Source organism: Protopterus annectens, chromosome 9.part0 (genome assembly GCF_019279795.1).
Source record: "Protopterus annectens isolate FY-2018-M chromosome 9.part0, PAN1.0, whole genome shotgun sequence".
NCBI lineage: Eukaryota > Metazoa > Chordata > Ceratodontiformes > Protopteridae > Protopterus > Protopterus annectens.
Genome location: NC_056743.1, coordinates 803,541,937 through 803,565,453, shown reverse-complemented (window position 1 = coordinate 803,565,453; position 23,517 = coordinate 803,541,937). Strand labels below are relative to the sequence as shown.

The 23,517-nt window shown below is 36.3% G+C and overlaps 1 protein-coding gene across 5 annotated transcripts in view; it reads right to left on the bottom strand.

The window, feature by feature from the left end:
* Positions 1 to 23,517, bottom strand: part of LOC122811541 (small cell adhesion glycoprotein) — a 236,742-nt gene that overhangs the window by 106,556 nt on the left and 106,669 nt on the right. For 2 of the 5 annotated variants that reach the window (XM_044083443.1, XM_044083444.1), the window contains exons 2-3: positions 5,575 to 5,657; positions 2,131 to 2,202 (exon numbers count right to left, since the gene is read on the bottom strand). In XM_044083443.1, coding sequence (XP_043939378.1) covers positions 2,131 to 2,202; positions 5,575 to 5,620 — 118 coding nt within the window. In that variant the 5' untranslated portion in view covers positions 5,621 to 5,657. Of the gene's footprint in view, positions 1 to 2,130; positions 2,203 to 5,574; positions 5,663 to 6,257; positions 6,380 to 23,517 lie in introns of those variants that run through there. The other 3 variants (XM_044083441.1, XM_044083442.1, XM_044083445.1) reach the window with 2 other exon arrangements.

The following is a 23,517-nucleotide window of genomic DNA, read 5'->3' as shown; positions in this document are numbered from 1 at the left end:
GTACCTTTCAGCAGTGCTGCATTCCTATGTTTCAGTACACTAAGCCTGACTTGTACCTTTCAGCAGTGCTGCATTCCTATGTTTCAGTACACTAAGCCTGACTTGTACCTTTCAGCAGTGCTGCATTCCTATGTTTCAGTACACTAAGCCTGACTTGTACCTTTCAGCAGTGCTGCATTCCTATGTTTCAGTACACTAAGCCTGACTTGTACCTTTCAGCAGTACTGCATTCCTATGTTTCAGTACACTAAGCCTGACTTGTACCTTTCAGCAGTGCTGCATTCCTATGTTTCAGTACACTAAGCCTGACTTGTACTTTTCAACAGTGCTGCATTCCTGTTTCAGTACACTAAGCCTGACTTGTACTTTTCAGCAGTGTTGCATTCCTATGTTTCAGTACACTAAGCCTGACTTGTACCTTTCAGCAGTGCTGCATTCCTATGTTTCAGTACACTAAGCCTGACTTGTACCTTTCAGCAGTGCTGCATTCCTATGTTTCAGTACACTAAGCCTGACTTGTACCTTTCAGCAGTGCTGCATTCCTATGTTTCAGTACACTAAGCCTGACTTGTACCTTTCAGCAGTGCTGCATTCCTATGTTTCAGTACACTAAGCCTGACTTGTACCTTTCAGCAGTGCTGCATTCCTATGTTTCAGTACACTAAGCCTGACTTGTACTTTTCAGCAGTGCTGCATTCCTATGTTTCAGTACACTAAGCCTGACTTGTACCTTTCAGCAGTGCTGCATTCCTATGTTTCAGTACACTAAACCTGACTTGTACCTTTCAGCAGTGCTGCATTCCTATGTTTCAGTACACTAAGCCTGACTTGTACTTTTCAGCAGTTCTGCATTCCTATGTTTCAGTACACTAAGCCTGACTTGTACCTTTCAGCAGTGCTGCATTCCTATGTTTCAGTACACTAAGCCTGACTTGTACCTTTCAGCAGTGCTGCATTCCTATGTTTCAGTACACTAAGCCTGACTTGTACCTTTCAGCAGTGCTGCATTCCTATGTTTCAGTACACTAAGCCTGACTTGTACCTTTCAGCAGTACTGCATTCCTATGTTTCAGTACACTAAGCCTGACTTGTACCTTTCAGCAGTGCTGCATTCCTATGTTTCAGTACACTAAGCCTGACTTGTACTTTTCAACAGTGCTGCATTCCTGTTTCAGTACACTAAGCCTGACTTGTACTTTTCAGCAGTGTTGCATTCCTATGTTTCAGTACACTAAGCCTGACTTGTACCTTTCAGCAGTGCTGCATTCCTATGTTTCAGTACACTAAGCCTGACTTGTACCTTTCAGCAGTGCTGCATTCCTATGTTTCAGTACACTAAGCCTGACTTGTACCTTTCAGCAGTGCTGCATTCCTATGTTTCAGTACACTAAGCCTGACTTGTACTTTTCAGCAGTGTTGCATTCCTATGTTTCAGTACACTAAGCCTGACTTGTACTTTTCAACAGTGCTGCATTCCTATGTTTTACCATACTAAGCCAGACTATCTATGGTTTGGCTGGTTGTTAATTGGGCAAGTATATGCCTTGCAGGCTAGCATGGCTCTTGTATCTCCTGTTCTCCATCTCATTCTAGTCTGTGCAAAGGACATGGTGTGATATGGATGTGTTTATGATGATTTTACTCCTCACTAGATGACATCACTGGTACAACCTTGATTTCCTAGTTACTGTTTCCTGGTGCTCTAAGAAGAACACTACAGACGAAGAAAAGATTAGAAATTGTGTCCTTGAAGGCGGCATATAAAAACAGTGCCCTGGTTGTACTAAAGCTGAAGTAGCAATGCACAGTGAATTCTAAACTTAGATTTTATTTTATATATGCATAGTAAATTTTAAGCTTATACTTTTGCATATATGATATATTTGGTTGTGGATGAGGTTTTAGCTTTTATGTAATTTTGTATTTATAGTGTTATCACAATGACTAACGCAATATATCTTACTGATTAACTTGTTTGTATACAGGAAACAGTTGCCAAAGTATATCACTTAACAAAAGACAGTGCTTTGCAATGAACTGAAATGGGTTGCTCAGGGATGCAGGGATGTTTGAGTGAACTATAAATATACTCTGGATTTTATAGCAGGTACCAAAAATAACATTTATTACCTCCAATAATTGCTTTATCTAGGTGGTCAGGCTGAGGAGCTGAATCTGATGCTGGTATTTTGTCAGTCAAGCCTTTAAGAAAAAAAAAACAGAACAAATTAGATAATTTACATTAATACACAGTCAAAAATGTTGTAAACAGGTAGAATATGCATTGTTTTTTTTTCATTTCTGTTTATTCAGTTTTGCCTCTAACCCATGGTTTAACTGGACTTCCTTTTCCACAAAGTAATTGGTAGATTATAAGGATCCTCAGGTTACCACAGAGGGCAAAATCAATGTGTTACCTTTTGTGTTTGGAGATGTCCACCTAGTAGGTATGAGCTGCATCAGTATGCCCGATGACCAAGTACAGTGTGTTCATCCAGCATTCTAAAGGTAAAGAAACTAAAGTCTCATTTTCTTAAGTATGTACAGAGACTAGCTTCACATTAGGGCTTATGTTTCCCCAGCTTGACCTTCGAACACATTTAGTTGTGGCAGTAGCAGTGCAGTACTTTCATAATCCTCTTGTGCAATGTTATGGAGCATCTATAAGGGCATTATGGCCGGGCTTGCAAGTGTGAAGATTCAGTGGCTGTAAAACTACATTATGGAACTTTCTCAAGCCACATAACAAACAATGTTCTTAAACCAGAATAAATTACTGTATCATATGGCTTAGTGGTAAATTGCTGTGGCTATGGTGTACCAGGTCCTGGGTTCAAGGCTTGCAAGGATTGATTATTTGGGTAGGGAGGGTTGCCTAATGGTTAAGGTGTTTGCCTTACAAACACAAGGTGGCAGGTTTGAGTCTCACAAGGGATAATTGGCTAGGCTTAAAATGGCCTGCAAGGGCAGTTAGTCTAGTACTAATCTATGAATCTATGAATCTATGAATCTATATAAGCAAGATTATACTAAAAATTTTACAAGCATGTTTTACTAGTACAGGGTCCACATAATGGACATATGCAGGCATGCCTTCTTCAGATAGCTTTTAGTTACAGTCCTACTTCACTTGCCAGAGCATTCTGACTAGAAAGATTTCACTGACTTCTTCTTAGCCATAAAGCTACTGGCCTGAAAGTCACACCTTAGTTTTACTAATGAACTTCCGTAATGCGTAACACGGTTATATTTAAAGATTCCTTAGGGAAATAAATGATAAATCTTGTATGACTGCATGTCATCCGGTCATACTGGTCAGAAGTGTGTGCCAGTGTTCTGGGACATGTCAGTGTCTTCTACAATGAGCCGGTCAGCTGCACTCCTTATTGGCAGCACTGCCACCTGGCATTACAGCAAACTGATACAAAGGGGGATTGGGGGATATATCATCCAGTATCATTTAGTATTGTTAAGCAGTTCTCCGAAGCAGTATTATTTCTTCATGTTACTAGCCTGTGTTTCTCAATACTTACTAGTCTTCCTCCCACTGCAGGAGTAAGAACTGAATGCCTCTTACCCTCCAATAACCAGAGAAATGACTGCATGTATAAGAGTGGAACACTCAAGTTTAAAATGTCAAATTTAAAAGAAAACTGAGACAGCATGATACTTTAAAATGGAAGAAAAACAACCACACAAAGTAGCATGAAAAAGCATGGTGGTGCTTAAATTGAACCACCCTCTAACAGAGTGATACCGTATGCTGTTGGTACATTTCAGCCAGGTGCATGGCTCAGTCTGCGTTACCCGCTATCAGACTATGGACTGGGCTGTCTCAGAGCTCTCTAGAAAGTCATGAACAATTGAGGTATCCAGCCTCCAGCAGTTAGAACTGTTGCTTTTTATACCTTTCAGCTATATATATATATATATATATATATATATATGTGTGTGTGTGTGTGTGTGTGTGTGTGTGTGTGGTTTACCTTTATAACCGTGATTTGCAGAAGGGCAAGTGCTCATATGAGTGACTCAAGACCACGAAACTAACAATGTCGACAAACCTACATGTTCGAAAAACAGCAAATCGAATAGCAGATTTGATGTTTTTCGAACATGAAAGTCAAAGAAAAAAAAAAAACAAAATGTAAAGCAGGGGGACAAGCCCCCCTGCACCCCCCCATGTGCATTTGCTCATTGCACATTCGAACCTTTATCCATTTGGCGTTTGCAAATCTTGCAGACTGCCTTTCGGATATGTGCTGTTCGCCCTTCTGCAAATCGCGGTTATAAAGGTAAACCATATATGTATTTATATGTATATGTAAACTTTTACTTGCCCTTTTGTTATTTCAGATATCAGAGACAAGCATGTACAATATACCTATACCCAGCTTTGAAATTCCTAGGTTAAAAACCTACAGTTAATTGTGCCATGTCTTTCACTGTGCAGCCCAAACAGAGATATTATGCCATTCTAAAATGCAAAAGTGAAATGCATCAGATTGAGATTTAGTGTCTGTCTACAAACATTCACTTTACTTACCTTTCGTGCAGCAGTATGTGGTACCTACTACACCCTGATGTATTATCCCCCCCTCTCAGCCATGTACCAAAAGTGCCAGTTCTTTCATGCAATGCTCAATAAAATTATAGTTTCTCTACCCTGATGTCTGTTGCTGTTTAAGACTGGTGACATAAGGGAAGGGTTAAAGTGGGGATGTATTCATAGACCTTAATGGATGCACCTTCGTGTATGCATGAGACACATCCATTAAACTCTATACATATACCCCAACACTTAGCCTACCCTGACATCTCTAGGGATTATATAGTTTTATTTGAGCCATGGCTTAATATCAAAGTACATGATTTTTTTTTTATTATTAAAAGCAGCTCAAGTACATTTATACTAATGGTGCAAAATACATTGCGGGACAGAGCTTATCCCATGCAGAAAGCCGTATGCTAAGTGTTGCAAAACACTTTAAAATCCAAACTGTCTTTGTTAAAAGCTTTGCATGCTATTCACTCCCTCCAAATTGGAACTAATGTGAGAACATCATTTGACAAAATGCTTTCATACAAAGGACCTCAAAGGAATGTATAAATAAAATAATACTTTCATTTATTTATTATTTTATTATATATTTTCATTTATTCATTTATTTTAACCAGAGTCAATTATTCCATTTGAAAATCCTTGAGGCCAAGGTTTCCTTTTATACTCCCACTATTATAACTGCAGGACAATATAGTCTCATATTAAAGGACTATATCTGTAAAATGAGATGTCCACAAGTCAAATCTTAGGACAGTCAATTGAAAATGTAAACTTATATTGCTAACTAAACCTCTGAACCTCTCAGTTATCAATGTGGCTGTAACATGATCCCAAATGATCCCTACAGCAAATGAAATGCATTTCAGAATTCCAGGCATGCAAACTGAAAAAAGAGATATCGCTTGCATTCCTTGGAGTTATTTAAAGAAACACCTTATATTCAGACTATATCCTACATCCTTTTTGTGCCTATTTACCATATCTACAATGTATGCTATCACTTTACATACCATGTGGCAGAGTGGTGCTGAGGAAGGTTGTCGCAGTCTGAGCCATATGGTACAGTATCTAATGGACTTCTTGTGTCCAGTTCCTAAACTGAAAGGAAACAAAGATTGAGTTAGCTTACATTTCACTGTAACATTACTTCTTGGACATGGTTACTCATTATTTGGTGGTCTCTGCTGATTCTTAGATAACCAAGATGACTGTAGTAATATGTGCAGAAAATGACTCATCTGAGCAGTTCGGCACCATTTACGTACAAGTTAAACAACATCTATTATAAATAAAATACAATGTTTTATATGCAGCAGTGTTAACAATGCTAAACTACATGTGTACTGCTGTACTGATAAAAAAACAGCATATAATTTGACACCAGGTATGGACCCCCTGCTGCAAAAGCTAAATTTACCTAATAATTCATCCCCAGGCTGATAACACTGCTTATTTTCTCAGATAAACCATTCATGTTTATTTATTTTTATTTATTTTACATTTGTTGACCGGGCTAGTCTGGCTGGAGATATTTCCATTTTCAGTAGAGGCCCGGGGAGAAAAGCTCCACATACTTAATAATAATATAGAAAATACAAAGCAATAAGAGGCAATTCTTCTAACCAATGTAAGAGGATGACTGACAGCTTGTTTACTTTCATTGCCACAATACTGGAATAACATCCTTTTGTACCTTAGGTGTCTTTGGGGGTCATGTATTGGTCTCTGTCGACATGGGTTTGAAGTTTACTCTGTCCCCTTCTGTTATTAGCCTGTTTGCTTCATGAACTCCGAGGCAGTGTGTAACAACATCTTCATGGTTACTGACAATCACTTCCCTTTATAGTTTACTAATTCTACTTGTAAGAGGTTTAAGTACTTTTTAAATATTGTACCAATCACATATCCCAGCTTGAAAGACATTGGTGTTTCCAGGCCAAGAGAATTAAATGGCTAGGCTTTCTTAGCTATCCAGATAGACAAGTCTTTCACCTTTCTTCCATCTGATACAGATTGCTGCATAGAAATCTCTGTGTTGCCTTTTGGCTATGAAAGATGTTGTTCTACTTGTTCTTCTGCACTGCAGAAACACTGGTAATATTAGCAACACACATGATGACTCAGAATTTATATTGCATCATAAAAGCATTTCTTGGAGGGATAGTTTCATTATGCAAATAATTCTTTACCTGTAGCGCACACTTCCCTTGCATGTTCAGTGGTATAGCAAGTTAATCTCCTTCAAGTTATGTTGAAGATTCAGTGGGCTCACAAAAAATTAGTCCAGAAATAAGAAGTACAGCACTTGTCAAGAAGGGTGATAAACTTACTGGCAGTACTTCCTAGGTACATGGCTAAGATATATACAGTTGTTCAAACTGCCTGCGTTTTATCAACATATGAAGCGAATCTAATGTCCTTCCTAAAGGTTTCTCTTCCAGCCTTATTTCGTTATCCCTTTTATTGCTCTTCACCTGTGATAAATACTCCCCTATTCATGACACCGAGCTGTTTGCACATCCACACTCCTCTGCATCTTCCTGTTTTCTGTAATGTTTATAATCTGATTTTTTTGTAATAAACTAATATTCACAATGCTTGCCTTATAGGGATTTTGAGTACCATTCACATCATTCTAGAGGCCTACCACTGGGCTAACTTTAAAATGACATTCTCAGTCCCTTTCTTTAGGGCTTTTGAGTACCATTAAGAATAATTTTAAATGCCTACCACTAGGCAGCCTTTTCCCTGTCTATGTCTTTTCTGACATCTGCTCCCAGGCCTGGATACAGTTGGGGTAGCAGACATCAGCACACAACCCAAGGATAACTACTATGGTTATGGAGGTGCTAACACTTTAGCATATACAGCTAGTGTCTCACTTTCACAGCACATTACGGCAGCTCACTGCTACCCTGCCTTTATATATGAGAATCCTAAAGTTATTTTTTTGCTTGCTTTTTGAGTATTACTACAGTCCTCATACTAAACTTAAGTTTGTTTCTGGATATCTTTTCCTGTTTTGATTCTATAGCTCCCTAACATAAGTGTAAGACCTGTTACTGAGGGTTCTGCAACATTAAAAAAGAAACTGCAATTAAGAAAAGCAATGAATGCCCAAACTCACTGAAATGCCATTAAAGTATTTTTACAGGGGGTGGGGTGGCAGGATCCCTTGTAACCCTGATCCTTTCCCCTTATATATTCTCCAAGACTACTGCTGCACCTTGAAGTAGGAGGAACACACCAAGAAACTGCTTCCTTGGACTTGTATATATTCCCCATATTTACATGGGCACTCTTGCTATTTCAAGGATCAAGGTTTCAAACCCATTTATGCAAACTTCACCGCTAAATATAGCTGATATGCCTTTGATCAAACTTAAGATAAATTCTCAGCTAATTACTTATTCACTAAATCAGCCTTGCAGTGGCTACCCTCATGGTGGATTTATCAGCTTTACCTTCAAAAAGGAGAATCCCCTTTTCCAGTTCTTTCATGCAGCTGTTTATGAAACATTGAAAAACACTTCCTCTAGCAATGAATTCTGATAAATCTGTATGGTGTCATGCACCTTGACATCAAATATCTTTATTGATATGATTTACCATTTGCCTAGATTGTGTACCTAGAGTAAAAACTTTTGTCCTGCTCTCAAACTGGACTTTTTTTTTAACAAGCTAAAGTAACAGTAGTAACAGAAATTTTATATATATATATATATCTCAGGCCAGATCATCATGCAGAGTAGCTAGTAATAACACATTCCTGGAACACTGCTAACATAACTGACCACTGACATCTTCAATGAAAGTAGGAAATGTGATACAATTAAGAGCTAGTATTCATATCAAACGTAATCTTACGGGAATAGGCAAGTACATGTATATATCTATACCTATGTACACTTTATCAGGTAGAAAAAAATAACTACACAGAGGAAAGCAAACTAGTACTTTCTCACAGCAGAAGGACATTTCACTTTTATATCAGTAGCTTGTTCCATTTCAGGTATAGCCAGTACAATACTGCTCAAATGTACAGATTTTCCCAGAATTTTCAGATTCTTGCCTCATGTTTTTCGTCTATTCCTCATAAAATTCTTAGTTTTCTGGCAAATCATTGAGGATTAAAGAGAGAAAGTAATGGCAGACGTTTAAGTGTCAGACTTCATACCCTTCAGAAAATTCTTGCCAACGCAAAACCCATTACTCTATCAACTTTCTGAGGTCATAAGAACATTTTTTTAAATTTGTCCCTATTTTTGGGCCTTTGTCCCCCCATTATTTATGGCTTTGTCCAGATTTCTCGTAGTAACAGGTTGAGAAGTATGTCCAGTGGTGGGCATTTTCCACTAGTATCCTCCATTCCTATCACCTGCAGCTCTATGATCTGTCCCATCATTGCTATGCCAGAGTGTGTGATGGGACATCCGTGCCACAGCATATCTAAACGATGCTACCTTGGTTTGTGATTTATTGTGGAGGTGACTGGTAAGAGAAGTTTTATTTGAATTTATATTATTTATTCACTGTTTGTAGTTACGAAAGGATAGCTTGTTAAAAAGATTTACTTTGATTTGTATGTTAGTGTTTTACCTTTAATTTCACTGTTGGTTGTTAAAAAGGGATAGTTTTTAGATAGGCAAGCTCTAGCCATCCCAAGGGGCCTAGACAGCTATAAATTCACACAGACTGTTGAGAAGAAAATCCAGAGCATATCTAAATAATCCTTCCTTGGTTTATGATTTGCTATAAATTCACACAGACTGCTGAGAAGAAAATCCAGAGCATATCTAAACAATCCTCCCTTGGTTTGTGATTTATTGATCTTTACTCTTAAAAAGAAGTGTGACTGCAAGAGATAGCGAGTAGAAGCTGCTGAGACGTGAAGGAATAACAACTTTTCTCTGGCTTGCAGAACTTGTATGAACAACTTTACTCTACTTACTTTAGTATTTAGTTGTGTATTGCTTGTGTGATTTTTGTCATATAAGTTAATTTAAGTTCCATTTGAATTCTGTGGCTACTGATTTTGGTTATTCTTTTCTTTTACAACATTTTATTTGTTTGAAGCTGAATATGGATTCCTTAAATGAGTGTGCAATTAATAATTTGCTAATGCACAAATATCTTGTACAGTGTAGTAAATGCTATGAATATTTAAAGGTAACAGCTGATAACACTGGTGATCTGTGTTCCTCGTGTCAAAAGCTGGTTGATTTGCTTACCATTTTAGAAGTAAAATTAGACTTAATGATGGTGATTGTACTTGTGCTATCGGCACAGCTTGAAGAACTGTTGTTTCATATATTAATGACTGTATAACATTATTTATCTCACCAGTCCAAAGAACAAATAGAACACATTTAGGAAATGATGCATCTATTATCTATAAAGATCATTCAACCCCTACGAAACAAGACGATGCCCCAGACAACTTTGGAATCCTGGATGCAAGTATTCAGCAATATGAGGATCCAGTTTGTTTAGAAGGAAACAAAAAAAGAAAGAAAGGAAGAAGTTCACAACAAATAACAAGGAAGAAAAAGAAACTGATTAATGACTGTAAAGGAAAGAGAATATGTAGTAAAAAGGACACTGCTTTTGTTATGTAACACACAAGTTACAGGGAATGATAATATTTTTCTATAAGAAAATCTTCAGTCTACAGAAAAGGCATAATCTTTTCAAAATCGAGGGTAGAAAAAAAGAGGCAAGGGGCAGGTGAAAAGGAAGAAATCAAAATTGAACGTGGAAGGATTGAAGAATATTACTGTAAGAAAAAAGAAGAGAAAGACGGATGTTGACTACTTGATTCAAGCTGTGGATTTACAATACCAGCTGGATGAGAATTTAATACACAATGAAAACAGTGGGATTAATAATACTAATGGTGATGAAGATCTATCCTTTGTAACAACTGATAGAACAGATATTACTGTATTAGAAGTTGAAGATTCTTTAGAGCTGGTCAGCAAAGATATTCTTGTAATTGGAGATTCAATTATTAGAGGAACTGATAATTACATTTGCAGAGAAGATAATGAACATCAAATAGTGTTATGCTAGCTAGGAGCAAAAATAGAAGATGTGAGACAAGCCTTGGAACGCCTTAATGTAAGGAAGTACGGTTCTGTTTTTATTCATGTTGGTACAAATGGTCTCATCCACAAGGATTCTCTGACTGTTAGTAGGGAACTGACAGCCCTCTTAGATAGTATAGCTTGTACTGGTGTTAGGATATATTTTTCACAAATAACCTATAGAAAGGATAGTCAGGTCATTTTGAATGAAAAGATTTTTTTGGGTAAATACCTACATTGAAAAAATATCCTCTTTTAAAAAATGGAAATGTGTAGAGCATCCAAGCCTAGTTCTGGGCACACGTGTTCAGACAGGATTGTGTGCAGTTGTCAAGATCAGGGAAGAGAATTTTTGCAGCAGATATTTTGCAATATTTGACAAACACTAGGTCAGATTTTTGCTAAGTCAAAAATTTAACAGTTTAAAGACAACAACATTTGATGCATCTCTGATGGTCGTTAATGCTAGGAGCATTAATAATAATGTTTTCTATTTGAAAATTTGATACATTCCCACAAGATTAATGTTATTGTTTGTGAAACATTGTTAAAGAACAATTACTGGAAACCAGTTCTGTTAGGGTATAAATGTTTTACTGTAACAGATATTCTAACAAAAAATCACGTGGCGGTGTTATGATAGGGATTAAAGTTATGAGACCTGCAATTATTACATGTTAAGTGATAACATCAATACTATAGACTATGTAACTGTGACAATAAAGACAACCCTGGAACATACAACAATTGTTAGAATGTATAGACTGTGATGCCCCAGAACTGGCCCAATAATCAAGGAGCCTCAATCCTCTCCACTGGCAACAGTGGGGGACATGCACAATGGGAGGATGACAAATACACACACAGTAAAGTCAATTTCCCAGAGCACACAGAGATCACAGTCAGTCTTAGGCTGGTTTCTCCCTCTCTCTCTCTCCAGATCCCCAATAAGACTCCCCACTGGTACAGCTATAGAGTTGAATCCTTAGCCAGGGTTCCATGCCAAGTCCTCCCAACACTCTCTCTGTCCAGCCAGTGCTTCTTGTCCCTGCCCAAGTAGCTGACACACACACACTTTGAGATTTGATTTATATACAAACACACACCTGGAAAAGACTGGCACAGGTTTACCAGCTATGTCCCCTTCTGCCCAGACTATAAGGTAGTTATCACTGCCACCAGAACCCTTTATCAACTACTTTAAGGCCCTTACCAAAGGGTTCCAATCCTACTGTATAATGCTACTATTAATCCAAATGGTAGTCTAATCAAGAACAAGGCTATTTAGGAGTGGCCTATACAGTGTCACCAAATACATATGCAAGTATGCTAACAGCTTAAATATCTTTAAACAGATCAGCCACAATTAAAAGGTTTAAATATATTTAATAATAAATAATAAAAGAACAAGACAATGCTAAATAAGTAATCAGTTATATCAAAGTTCAAAATCACAGGAAATATTTAAAATAACATCACAGGACAGTCTCAAATAAATAAATAAAACATCTAAGCTACACTTTACTATATTCTTATCTGAATCTAAAAGAGTTACTATGCTCTAAAACATACTTACAGCAAGGCAAGTGCAGATGTAGTGATGAGCAGATGTTTCCAGGTCAAAGACAAAAGACAAAATAATAAAAAAATAAAAACGAGTCACCAGAAACGATAAAATGTCACAAATCTTTAATTAAAACACCACTGACTAAGCACTTTCACCATTACATTCTCATGGCTTCTTCAGAGTCAATACAATAATAAAAAACACTTTAAATAGTCTAATTGTTAGACCAATAAAACCATTAACCAATCAATTCAACTCAGCCCTGATACAAATACCAGTTCATATTTAAAGGCAAACACACCAAACTATAAAAATCGTTGCTCTATTATTATGAATATAAAAACATCCTTCTATTAAAACCAACAAATTAGGTACTATATACCGTACATTTTTAAAAAACATTTAGTTACATCTTTCAGTGCTAACACTCATTAAAAAATAAAGAAAAAATTAAAAAATAAAAAATAAAACAGGAACATCATACCTAAACAAACGTAGTGCCTGTAAATGCATATCTAATTAATGAAAACAGGGGATCATATCATGTTAGCTCTTTGCTTTAAAACAGGGGTCATGGTATAATCATTTAGTCCAGGTTTGCAAGCATCGTTCAGCCTCAATTGGCATTTGGCTTCTCTTATTTCCAATTCCACCTTTTTATCCCCACCCTTTGCACTGGTATAAACTTTGTCAATGACAAAATACAAATCTTTTATAGTTGGGGCACTCTAAAGTATGCATAAATAGGGCATTGTGCATATTTTTGTTTTTAATATCCCTCAAGTGTTTTGTTATATGGTCATGTAATCTCTGGATGTTTTTTCCTGCATAGAATCCTGAGCAAGACAAGCAGGTGGCCAAATAATCTACCATACTTGTGTTACAATTGCATCTGCCCGGAAATCCTGTGGTACATTCATAGCCTCCTACTGCCATACTAGTTCCATCATTGATGTTCTTGCAAACCTTGCAAGTGCCACATTTATGCATTACTGATCTGTGAACATCATGCTTCCTACCCCTTCTCTCCAAAATATTTTTGATGTTTCTGCCCCTGCTATATACCACTATGGGACTAAACCCAAGTTTCTCTTTCATTTCATTGTCAAAATGTGACTCCCATAGTTTATTAATGCTAGTTACTAATCTTGGAGTTTCTTGATTATATTGTAATGCCAATGCTTGTGGGATGAAATTTGTTGCTCTCTTAATTTTATCCATGCCATCTGCTTTTAAAATGGGTATAAATGTAGTGCTTCTTTTCATCACAACCTCTTTTTTGACTTTAAATGTGACCCTATAGGGTAACCCCTATTCTTAAACATTCCTATTAAGGTAAATATTTCTTTATCAAATAACTCATCACTACTGATAAGGCAAGATAGTCTAACCATCTGACCTTCTATTATGCCCCTCCTTTGATGTACAGGATGGCAGCTATTGTAATGCAGCAACATGTTGGAATACATTTCCTTTCTGTGGATGGTACTGATTAAAGTGCCTTTAGTTTAATCTTTAATCAAATGAATATCCAGAAAATCAATGTCATCTGGATGCCATTTGTATGTGAATTTAAAGAAGGTGATGGTGCCATTAAGATACTCGATAAAGGTCTTCACCACATTTTCCTCTCCTCACCATAAAATCAAAATGTCATCCAAAAATCTGACATATAACACAATGTTGGCCATAAAGGCAGAGGAAAATACATATCTTTTCTCCCATTCAAGAAGTACCAAATTCGCAAAAGTTGGGGGACATTTGGCCCCCATAGCCACTCCAGCTTCCTGATGAAAAAATTCCCTTCGAACATCATGTAGCTAACCACTTCCATAAATTCAACTATTAAATTTATCTTAGTCTTATCCATAACTTTACTGCCCAATAAACTCTCATGAAAAAATTCCAATCCCGCCTTATGAGGTATTACTGAAAATAAATTAACGACATCCACAGACAGGAAAGTATAATCCATATTGCCATTACATGCTTGCCTTAGTAGCTCCAGGCAATGCCATGAGTCTTTCAGAATATGTGAGGCCTCCTTAACTACTTTGTTCCCCAATCTGTGAGTATATGCTGTTGTAGGTTCTGCTTTAGACCCTCTAGCTGCTCCTGTGGGTCTAAAGGGGGGCATACATTTTTATGGGTCTTGGGTATCCCAAATAGTACTGCATAACAGGTGCCTCTACTGTTAAGAATTTCAAACCTCCTAAATCAATAGAATTCTGAAACAGGGCATCAAGTAAAAAACTGTCAATTTTTCCATATGCTCAATTAATGTCATTTCTTGAGGCCCTGCAATAAGTCATGGAATCATTAAATATTTCATACATTTTAGAACTATAATCTATTTGTGGGATTATAACAACCCCCCCACCCTTATCGGGCTTCATTACCCGGTAATTCTTATTGCCAGCTAGCTCCCTCAAAATAGTAGCTTCTTCATGTGTTAAATTAGTATTTCTATTTTTGTAAGTTTCTCTCACTATTTTCCTAAATTCCTGTTCACACATTTTCTCTCTCTCAAAAGAGGCTACCGCTGGATGATTGGGGGGAACAAAAACACTCTTATGTTGCAAGCCTGCATTCATATCTATTACATTCATTTGATTTTTAAAGTACAAATTTAAATTCAATTGTCTCGTATATAATTTCAAACCAATGAGCACATTAGCAATGTCTGTTTTATAATCAGGTACAAAGGAAATTCCCTTCTTGAAAAGTTTGAAATGCCCTTCACTTATGTTTAAATCACTGAAATTATATATAAAGAAACCTTCACTTTCTAGTATCTGACAAGACATTGTATCCTCAGGTATACACCTGTCACCATTCTGAAAAATTACATTGTCAAAATACATTTCCAAAGAATTCATTTCCATCAATAATAGTCTCTCATCCGACCCCCCTGTTGTCCCCTGTTGAAGTAATTGTTGCTCCTGATCCAATTCTTTTTGTAATTCTGCCAACCTTTCGAGGTCCCTCTCCCCTGGTTTTTCAGTCTTTCCAACCTCCTCAATTGTTGTCCCGCCTGAAAAAAATGTTCATTGTTGTTCACATTATTTTCCCCACTCACATCTTCTGTTGCAGGATTACTGTGAGCATTGTCATTGTAAGTGGAACCATTGTTTGTATCTAATTGTTGGGGCTGTGCATTCAATGAGTAAGCCTTGTTATTTAAATAATCCATTCTGTCTCTATTTAATTTATGCTGTTTCCTTCTCATATTCTCATTTGCAAAACTTTCTATGTCATTTAAAACTTTGTTATAATTTACTTTGTTCTGTTTGAAAAGTAAATCAGTAACTATACTTTGATTCAGGACAGTAATTTTGTTTTATAACAAGGCCAACTTACTTTGATTATTTTTCACAATAATGTTCATTAATTTGAAGCCAGTTCTTTCAAATATTTTTATAAAATACAAAATGACCAGTCTCTCTCTGAGAGATTTCTTAAATTAATATCAAATATTACTGCTGGGTTAGGTTGGATGACATCACTTTTTGTCATCTGACTTCAGCTTCCAAGCTAAACTTCTTTTGTTAGAAACTAACAGAATTTAACATCTCTGTGTGAAAAATATATATCATTCAGATGTTTGCTCAGAGCTGTGCAGCTGCTAGGAAGTTATAAAGCAATAAACACTTCCACATCTCAAACCTAGTAATTACTTCTCTTCCAAGACAATACAAAAAACTTCTAGCTCTAGACATTGTGTATGCTACACTGAAAATGAGAGATATCTTTTATAGCACAATTGTAAAATAATTTAGTTTCAACTTATTTTCTTGAAGTTTTGCAAGTAAACCTGTTATGCCCCAGTTTCTACTGTTAAAAGATACACAATTACAATAGTTTATAGACATTTCAATTCTAAGCTAGCAGGGCATGCTGAGGTTACATTTAATTCAGTATATAACATACAGTTCTGTATAAATCATATCAATATTCACAAATTACATAGAATTATTTACAAAATTCCAAATAGCTGGGCTGGCAATATTTCCATTCGTGACATAGACCACCAAAGTCAAGTGCAAATGACCTAAACGCATTCATAAATTTCTTGCATGAAACACAGGAGGGAAGAATAATATTAGCTGGGGACTTAAATTTACAAGAAAAAGACTAGAATATCACTGATTCAACAACATTAGTAAAGAAATTATTCACATGTATATTCAGGAACAATTGCTTCAGATTGTAAAAAAAAACTACCAGGGGATGGAACATACTAGACATTGTTTGTTCTTATTCAATATTAGACATTGTTTTGTTTCTAAACAAATTACGGTTACTATAAGTCAAGTTTTACTACCGTTGATGTACAGTGATCATGGGGTTATAAAGGTTAATTTGTTGCTAGATAATGCTGCCAAACTGAAATCTAAACCAATGCACAGAAGGTTAATTACAGATTATATGGAATCAAAACAGTCACTATGTAAAACTAACTGAAGTGAGGTGTTCAGTGGAAAAACTGCAGATGGAATGTGGAAAGTTTTGAAAGAGAAATTGAGTGCAAAAAATAAAAAAAATGTTTAACATCAAGATCTAGGTATACAACATCGGGGGATATATTTCCATAAGAACAAGATATCTGATTAAGGTGAGAGACAAAAAAATAAAAAATGGAAGGGCGGTCAAGCTCCAACTTTGAAAACTGAAATAAACAAACTGGACAAACAGATTAAGCATAGTGTGAGACAAGATCAAGAAAAATTTGAAGAAAATTTATATAAAGATATTGAGCATAATAGGAAACCTTTTTATAGATACATAACATGTGGAAGGAGTAAAGACTAACAAACCGAAACTGTGTGAAGATTTAAAATTTATTCTCAGACACAAGCAGATTATATATATATTTACAAAATCTTACGCAAAACAGTTTGGCTGCACATAAAGGGTGATAGGTTGTCTTACTGACATCCAGGTAACCTCAGATACTGGAATCAAATTAAAGTATATTGAAAAAGAACTGTGCAAACTGGATCCAAACAAAGCACAGGGAGGAGACGGAATTAGTAACAATGACCTGAGAACACTTCATCAAGAACTTATGGTACCATTATATCTATTATTCACTAGGTCTTATAAATATGGGGAGATTCATTAAGATTGGAGACATTGTGCTTATTAAACCTGTCTTTAAGGGAAAGGGGAGTAGGACAAACTCATAGTCATACAGACTCTTAAGTCTAGTTTCATGTTGTGGAAAAATAATGGAGAAGGAAATATTGGATAAGTACAATATGGTAAGTTATTGTCAGAGTTGGATAGGTTGGGACTTGAAACCATATATCAGCATGCATATGTTGAAAATATATCTATTACCACCTGTAACATGATGTTCTATAACAATATAATAACAGCTATGAATGAAAAATTGTGCTGTGATGTCATTTATATAGATGTGACTTCAGCATTTGACATGGTCATACACAAAACACTGATCAATAAATTAGAACAACTAGGTATCGATGTACTCTTGATAAGATGGATATCTGCATGGCTTATAAATAGGACATGGCAAGTATCATACAGCAACTGGACAGGTGAAATCCTTTGGCTACAGTCAGGATGTCCCATGGGGCTCTGTTCTAGGCCCTTACTTGTTTAGATTGTATCTTTCAGACCTAACTTTTTCATCTGAGGTGTTCTACAGTCTACATGCAGATGACCTGAAATTGGGTAAACTGACTGCATGTGTTACAGATAAGGCACATCTAAAAAATAACTTGACTAAGTTGACCATTTGAGCACAGGAGAATAATATGTTGATAAATACATCAAAAACTAAGCATATGATATTTGGGAGACAAATTGAAAGGTGAATATTTAATACAGCACACAATGATTGAAATTGTAGATTCGTTTAAGGACCTGGGTATATGGGTAGGTCCAGCTATGAGTTATTCTAATCATATCAGCCAACTGGTTAATGATAGTTATAAAACTATAAGTTGTATAAAAATATTTATAAAGTTTAGGAAATCAAAAATGATGACGTCAATTTAAGGGATTAGGAAAGACTAAAATATCTGAACTTGTTCAGTATCTCTTACAGATATCAAAGAGGAGATTTTATTCAGGTATATAGGGCATTAAGAGACAACTACCTCTGGGAATGTTTGGGGTTATCAAAATGTACTAGAGAATCATCAGACAACCTATGTAGAAGATTCTATAGGAACTAGAAGTGTAATAATTGGTTCTCAGACATGGTAGCTGATGCATGCAACAGGCTACCAAATTACATTAAAGCAAGTACTAGTTTAAATATTTTAAGAACAGCCTTGGCACTTTCTATGGGAACAAGTGTTTTGGTATATTGGCAACCTAGAAAGGTATTAATGCCCGTGCTTGAAATATGTGTATGTTTGTATGTATGCATGTATGAGGCATTGAGGGATTTTTATCCCTTAATTGTTGCCCACATCTGGGTCTCTGCTTGCATTGTGCCAAAACTGTCTGTTAATCACACACACACACACACACACACACACACACACACACACACACACACACACACACACACACACACACACACACACACACACACGTTTAAGAACCTTCCAGGACACAGGCAGAGAAGTTGTTTGGAGAGCAATGGCACAGCCTCCTTGTCTCAGCCAGGAATTAGTACCTACCAACATGATTCCCTACATTCCCTACAGGATGAAAGAGCAGGCCACTGACTGCTACATTCTACCCTGCCCTACAGACCCTCAGGTGCTGGGAATGATAATCAGACCAGGTCTCTGTCAGCATAGTCAAGACAAGACTCCTTGTCAGCAGCCCATTTTAACAGTAGAACGGTTTAGATTACACCATCCAAGAATGCAACAGTGCCCAGCTAAATATTATAATATATTCCCATCTTCTCATTGGCTTGTCCCAGCTCCCATTCTGAATGACCAACATGAAGACTTAATCATTGGTGAACATTTACAGGAGAAAAACCCACAGGGAATGGTATTTACAAAATATGTAATGCCATTTAGTAGCTTATCTAATCAAGTCTAAAATTAAATGTGAAAATGACTGACCAGTTCAAAAACTGAATGGAAGAAAAACATCCATTGAAAGTATTTTTTTAAATATACAACATAGGAGACCTATGGCTAAAGGTACTGAAGCTTAGTGAATATAGGAGAAACCCACAAGGAATTATATTTACAAAACATGTAATGCCATTTAGTAGCTTATCTAATCAAGTCTAAAATTAAACGTGAAAATGACTGACCAGTTCAAAAACTGAATGGAAGAAAAACATCAATTGGAAGTAATTTTTAAAATATACAATATAGGAAGCCTATGGCAAAAGGTACTGGAAACTTAGTGAATATAGGAGAAAATATTGAATTATTTTACATGTATCTTTTTCTGGCCATCCTCTGCTTCTTGCATGTAAACTCTTGAAACTCACAGTATCAATGCCAGACTGGTGATACAACACTGTTTAAAGCAGCTGTCATGAAGTAGCAATTGGTGTAGAATAAAAAAACATGGATTCAGTACCTATATCCATTTCAGGTGCAACATAACTTGGTTCAGCAAATCCCTCCTTGTAATAATCTTTTCCTTTCTCTTACACCTTACTTTTCTTGTACATCTGATTTGTTTTTAGAGGGAAACAGTGGGGTTCAGCCAAAAAATGGCAGTGATTGTTATAGATAGCTAGATTTCAGTTAGTTGTCATTGGACAGGAACTACTCTTTGCAGAAAAGGAGATATGCAGTGTTGTCATTTGTTATCTGGCAGTTATGTGGCCTTTCCCTGTGCTTTTCAGTGTCTAGATCAACTTAATTAATTTTAGCCTCTTACACAATATATTAACTTTGGATGCTTATTGTAAAACAACTTAAAAAGTCGTCCTAGAGGAGATATGAGGGCCAAGTACCCATTTGCATTTGCAGAATCAGATAAAAATGGCTAGACCCTGTGAAAGAGGAGATGAACTGCTGGTAGCTGACAGCTGCAGGGAGAAAAAAAATATTTGGTATACACAGTTGAGTAATTGGCAGAGAATAAGTATAAGACAGCCAGTGGTCAGAGATGAACTGTAAAGAAAATCTAAAGAGTAAAGATTCATGAATTATGTATGCATGGGATGAAGCAGTTGTTCCCTAATGGTCCACAGATGGTTCTGTTGTTCTCTTCAATAATCCAAACTGAAGTTCAAAACTGTAGAACAACAGGTGTGTTGTACCTTTAAGAAGCATTTCCAAGGTCTGTGTGTGCATATAAATACCAAGCACGTGTTAGCTTAAGTGCCATTTTGAAGGTGCTGCCAGAATGTTAACATCTATGCACATGATAGCTAATCTGTTTATAAGTTAAAGTTACTTAACCTCATCTATGATGTGTTTGCATACAATAAAGCTGTTTAAACAAGAACTCACAATGCTCACCTGTTTTGTCCTAACCTAGCAAGTGACATGGTGTCAGAAGTGGGATTACAAAGACTATTCTTCAGAGCCATGAGTTGCAGATGTAATGGCAAAGGCAAACTGAAAGAACCAAGAGCAAAAAAAAAGGGACAGAGACAAGTTAAAGGTAAAGAGAACACACACAAATTATTTATTTATTGAAAGAGGTTAAACAGAGCATTACAAGGGCACAAAGCATATTGTTAAGCAAACAAATAGTACAGAAAAGTTTATTAAGCAAAGAAGAAGTGGAAAAGAGCTTATTAATCAGATGAAATGTTTGAAACTGATCTATTTGACAAAACGAGCATTAGAAAAGTACATAAAGGGTTCGGAATTGCCTCAGAGTTGTAAAATGAGCATGTTTAGAGTTAAAATGAGCACTAGAAAGTATAATGAACATGAAAAGAGATTAAATGAGCAAAACAAATATAGCACAAGGGCATAAAGGGCATAAAAGGCACATTAAGAGATTCAATGAGCGAAATGACTATAATGGAAAGGGCAGAAAAGAGCACATTGAGTATAAATAAAGCAAAGGTGACTGCATGTGTTTTGGATGAATTACTGTGTTTGGTACAAATTGCTACTCCGCATTGACCAAAGCCTTGAATAGCATAACTAGAGTTGTTCAAAATATCTCAAAGTGTGTAAAAGTGCTTATGGTGTGTGCTTATTGCTATGCATTAATTCTGAAGAGTTTGTTGTGTGCAAAGTGCACACAACAAACTCTTCAGAATTTGTTGTGTGCAAAGTGCAACTATTTCATGAAGTGCAGTCAGCTGAAGCCATTTCAAGAAATTTCTTGTGCCTGGGTGTGTCTGTTCACAGATGTCACCATTACAGAGTGTCTCTCGCACAAAACAGAGTTGTTTGGCAAAGTGCATCCATTTTGGGGATATTGCAGTGTGCTCTGAACTGTTTATTTGCAAAGTGCAGTTATTTTGAGGTGTTTCTCACTCTGAGCTTCTTCTGCCCAATACCTTCGCAAATTGCCATTACTTTGAAAAGTTTATTTGCAAGGTGCCATTACTTCGAAACAGTTTATTCATTAATTGCCATTACTTCAAGATAGCTTATTTGCAAATTGCAATTACTTCAAAACAGTTCATTCATAAAATGTCATTACTTCGAGACAGTGTATTCGCAAAGTACAGTTACTTCGAAATGTTTCTTGCCCTCAGCTTCTATTACTCAGTTTATTCATACTGTGCAGTTGTTCGAAATGTTTCTTAAAATGGTGATAAATTACTTTGGCAGTAAAGTGTTGATAAGTGACTTTGGCATTAAAGCAATTACAAGACAAAGGCTCGTACAGTAAAATAATGATGATAAATGACTTTAGCATTTTGCCTTTACAAGATAAATGGCTCATTTAGTAAAAATAATTTCAAAGCAAGTGGCTTTACAGTAAAGAGATTTTAAAGTGTTGCAGTGCCCAGAGAATGCAGAGAACTTATTTCATGAAATTCAATTATACAAAGGCTGATTGTATTGTTACAAGTACTGGCATAAATTTCAAGCACATGTATATGTGTATGTACAAGTGTGTGTGTTCGTGCATAGTTGCAAGGGTTTTCACTGAAACATATCAATATGGCAAATGGATTTTGCAAGCCACAACCACTTGTGTTTGATCAGAACATTGCAGAGAACTGGAGAATATTTCAGCAAGAATATGATATATTTATACAAGCAGCTTATTCTAATAAAGATGCACATACCAGGGCGTTCATTTTGCTGAACCTAGCAAGGTCAGAAGCCATTGAAAGGGAGCGTTCATTTGTCTATGCACCAGCAGTGTATGAAGGTGAAGGAGAAACTTGTCGTGTTGTTGTGCAGGCTGAATCAAGGGAAGACCCAGAGTGTTTAAAGTGCAAATTCAGAGAGATGTCTAACCCTCAGACTAATATTACACTAGAGAGGCACTTGTTTTAAATGAGAGCTCAAAAACAAGGGGAAACCTTCACAGCTTATATTACTGACCTGAGAAATAAAGCTAAAACATGTAGGTTTGGTGATTTAAAGGATGAGTAATAAAGGATAGACATGTGTGCAGTATTAATAATGCTGCTGTGAGAAAGATTTTGCTTCATGACAGTGATTTAACACTGAGTAAAGCCATTGAGGTTTGTCAGATCCATGAGAGAGCAGACAACACAGACATAACTCACACTTTCTTCCTCCTAATTTTAGTTTTCCTACTGATTCTTGCAGATTTGAATAATGACAGGGATTCACAACTCATGATGAACAAATAGTTCCACACCCATCTGAGCCCTACAACTTGTAACCACTCAACACTGAACTACATCATGGCAAACTGTACAGAAAGCCTAATATAATGTCATGCACATTTTCGTTGGTGATCATGTTTTATTTGTCATGATATGGTCTGGAAGGAGATGCAGAAAGTATAATATAATGTCATGCATCCTTTTGTCAGTGAACACTTATCATTTATCATGACATGGTTTGGAAAGTGATGCAGAAAACCTAATGCAATGCCCGTTTAGCTTTAGGCCAGGCCAGAACTTCATCTCTGACGCCTCAGTACTCACTAATAAAATATTGACTGTGATAGAAAATAAAACAATTCATGGAGCAGGGTTTCTGGACTTTAAAAGCTTGACATGGCAGACCACTCACTACTATTACTGATATAATGGATGGTCTGTCTTTTGGTGATAGCCTCGTCACGAAGTTTTCAAGCTTTTTTTCATATAATGCACTTCAACCTAATGATTTAAGCAATGAATTGTTAATAAAGTATTATAAATATGTATTATAGATAATTACTGAAATTGTTATATTGCTCAAAGGATTTTATGATATGTTATTGAAAATTCTTTTGAATGG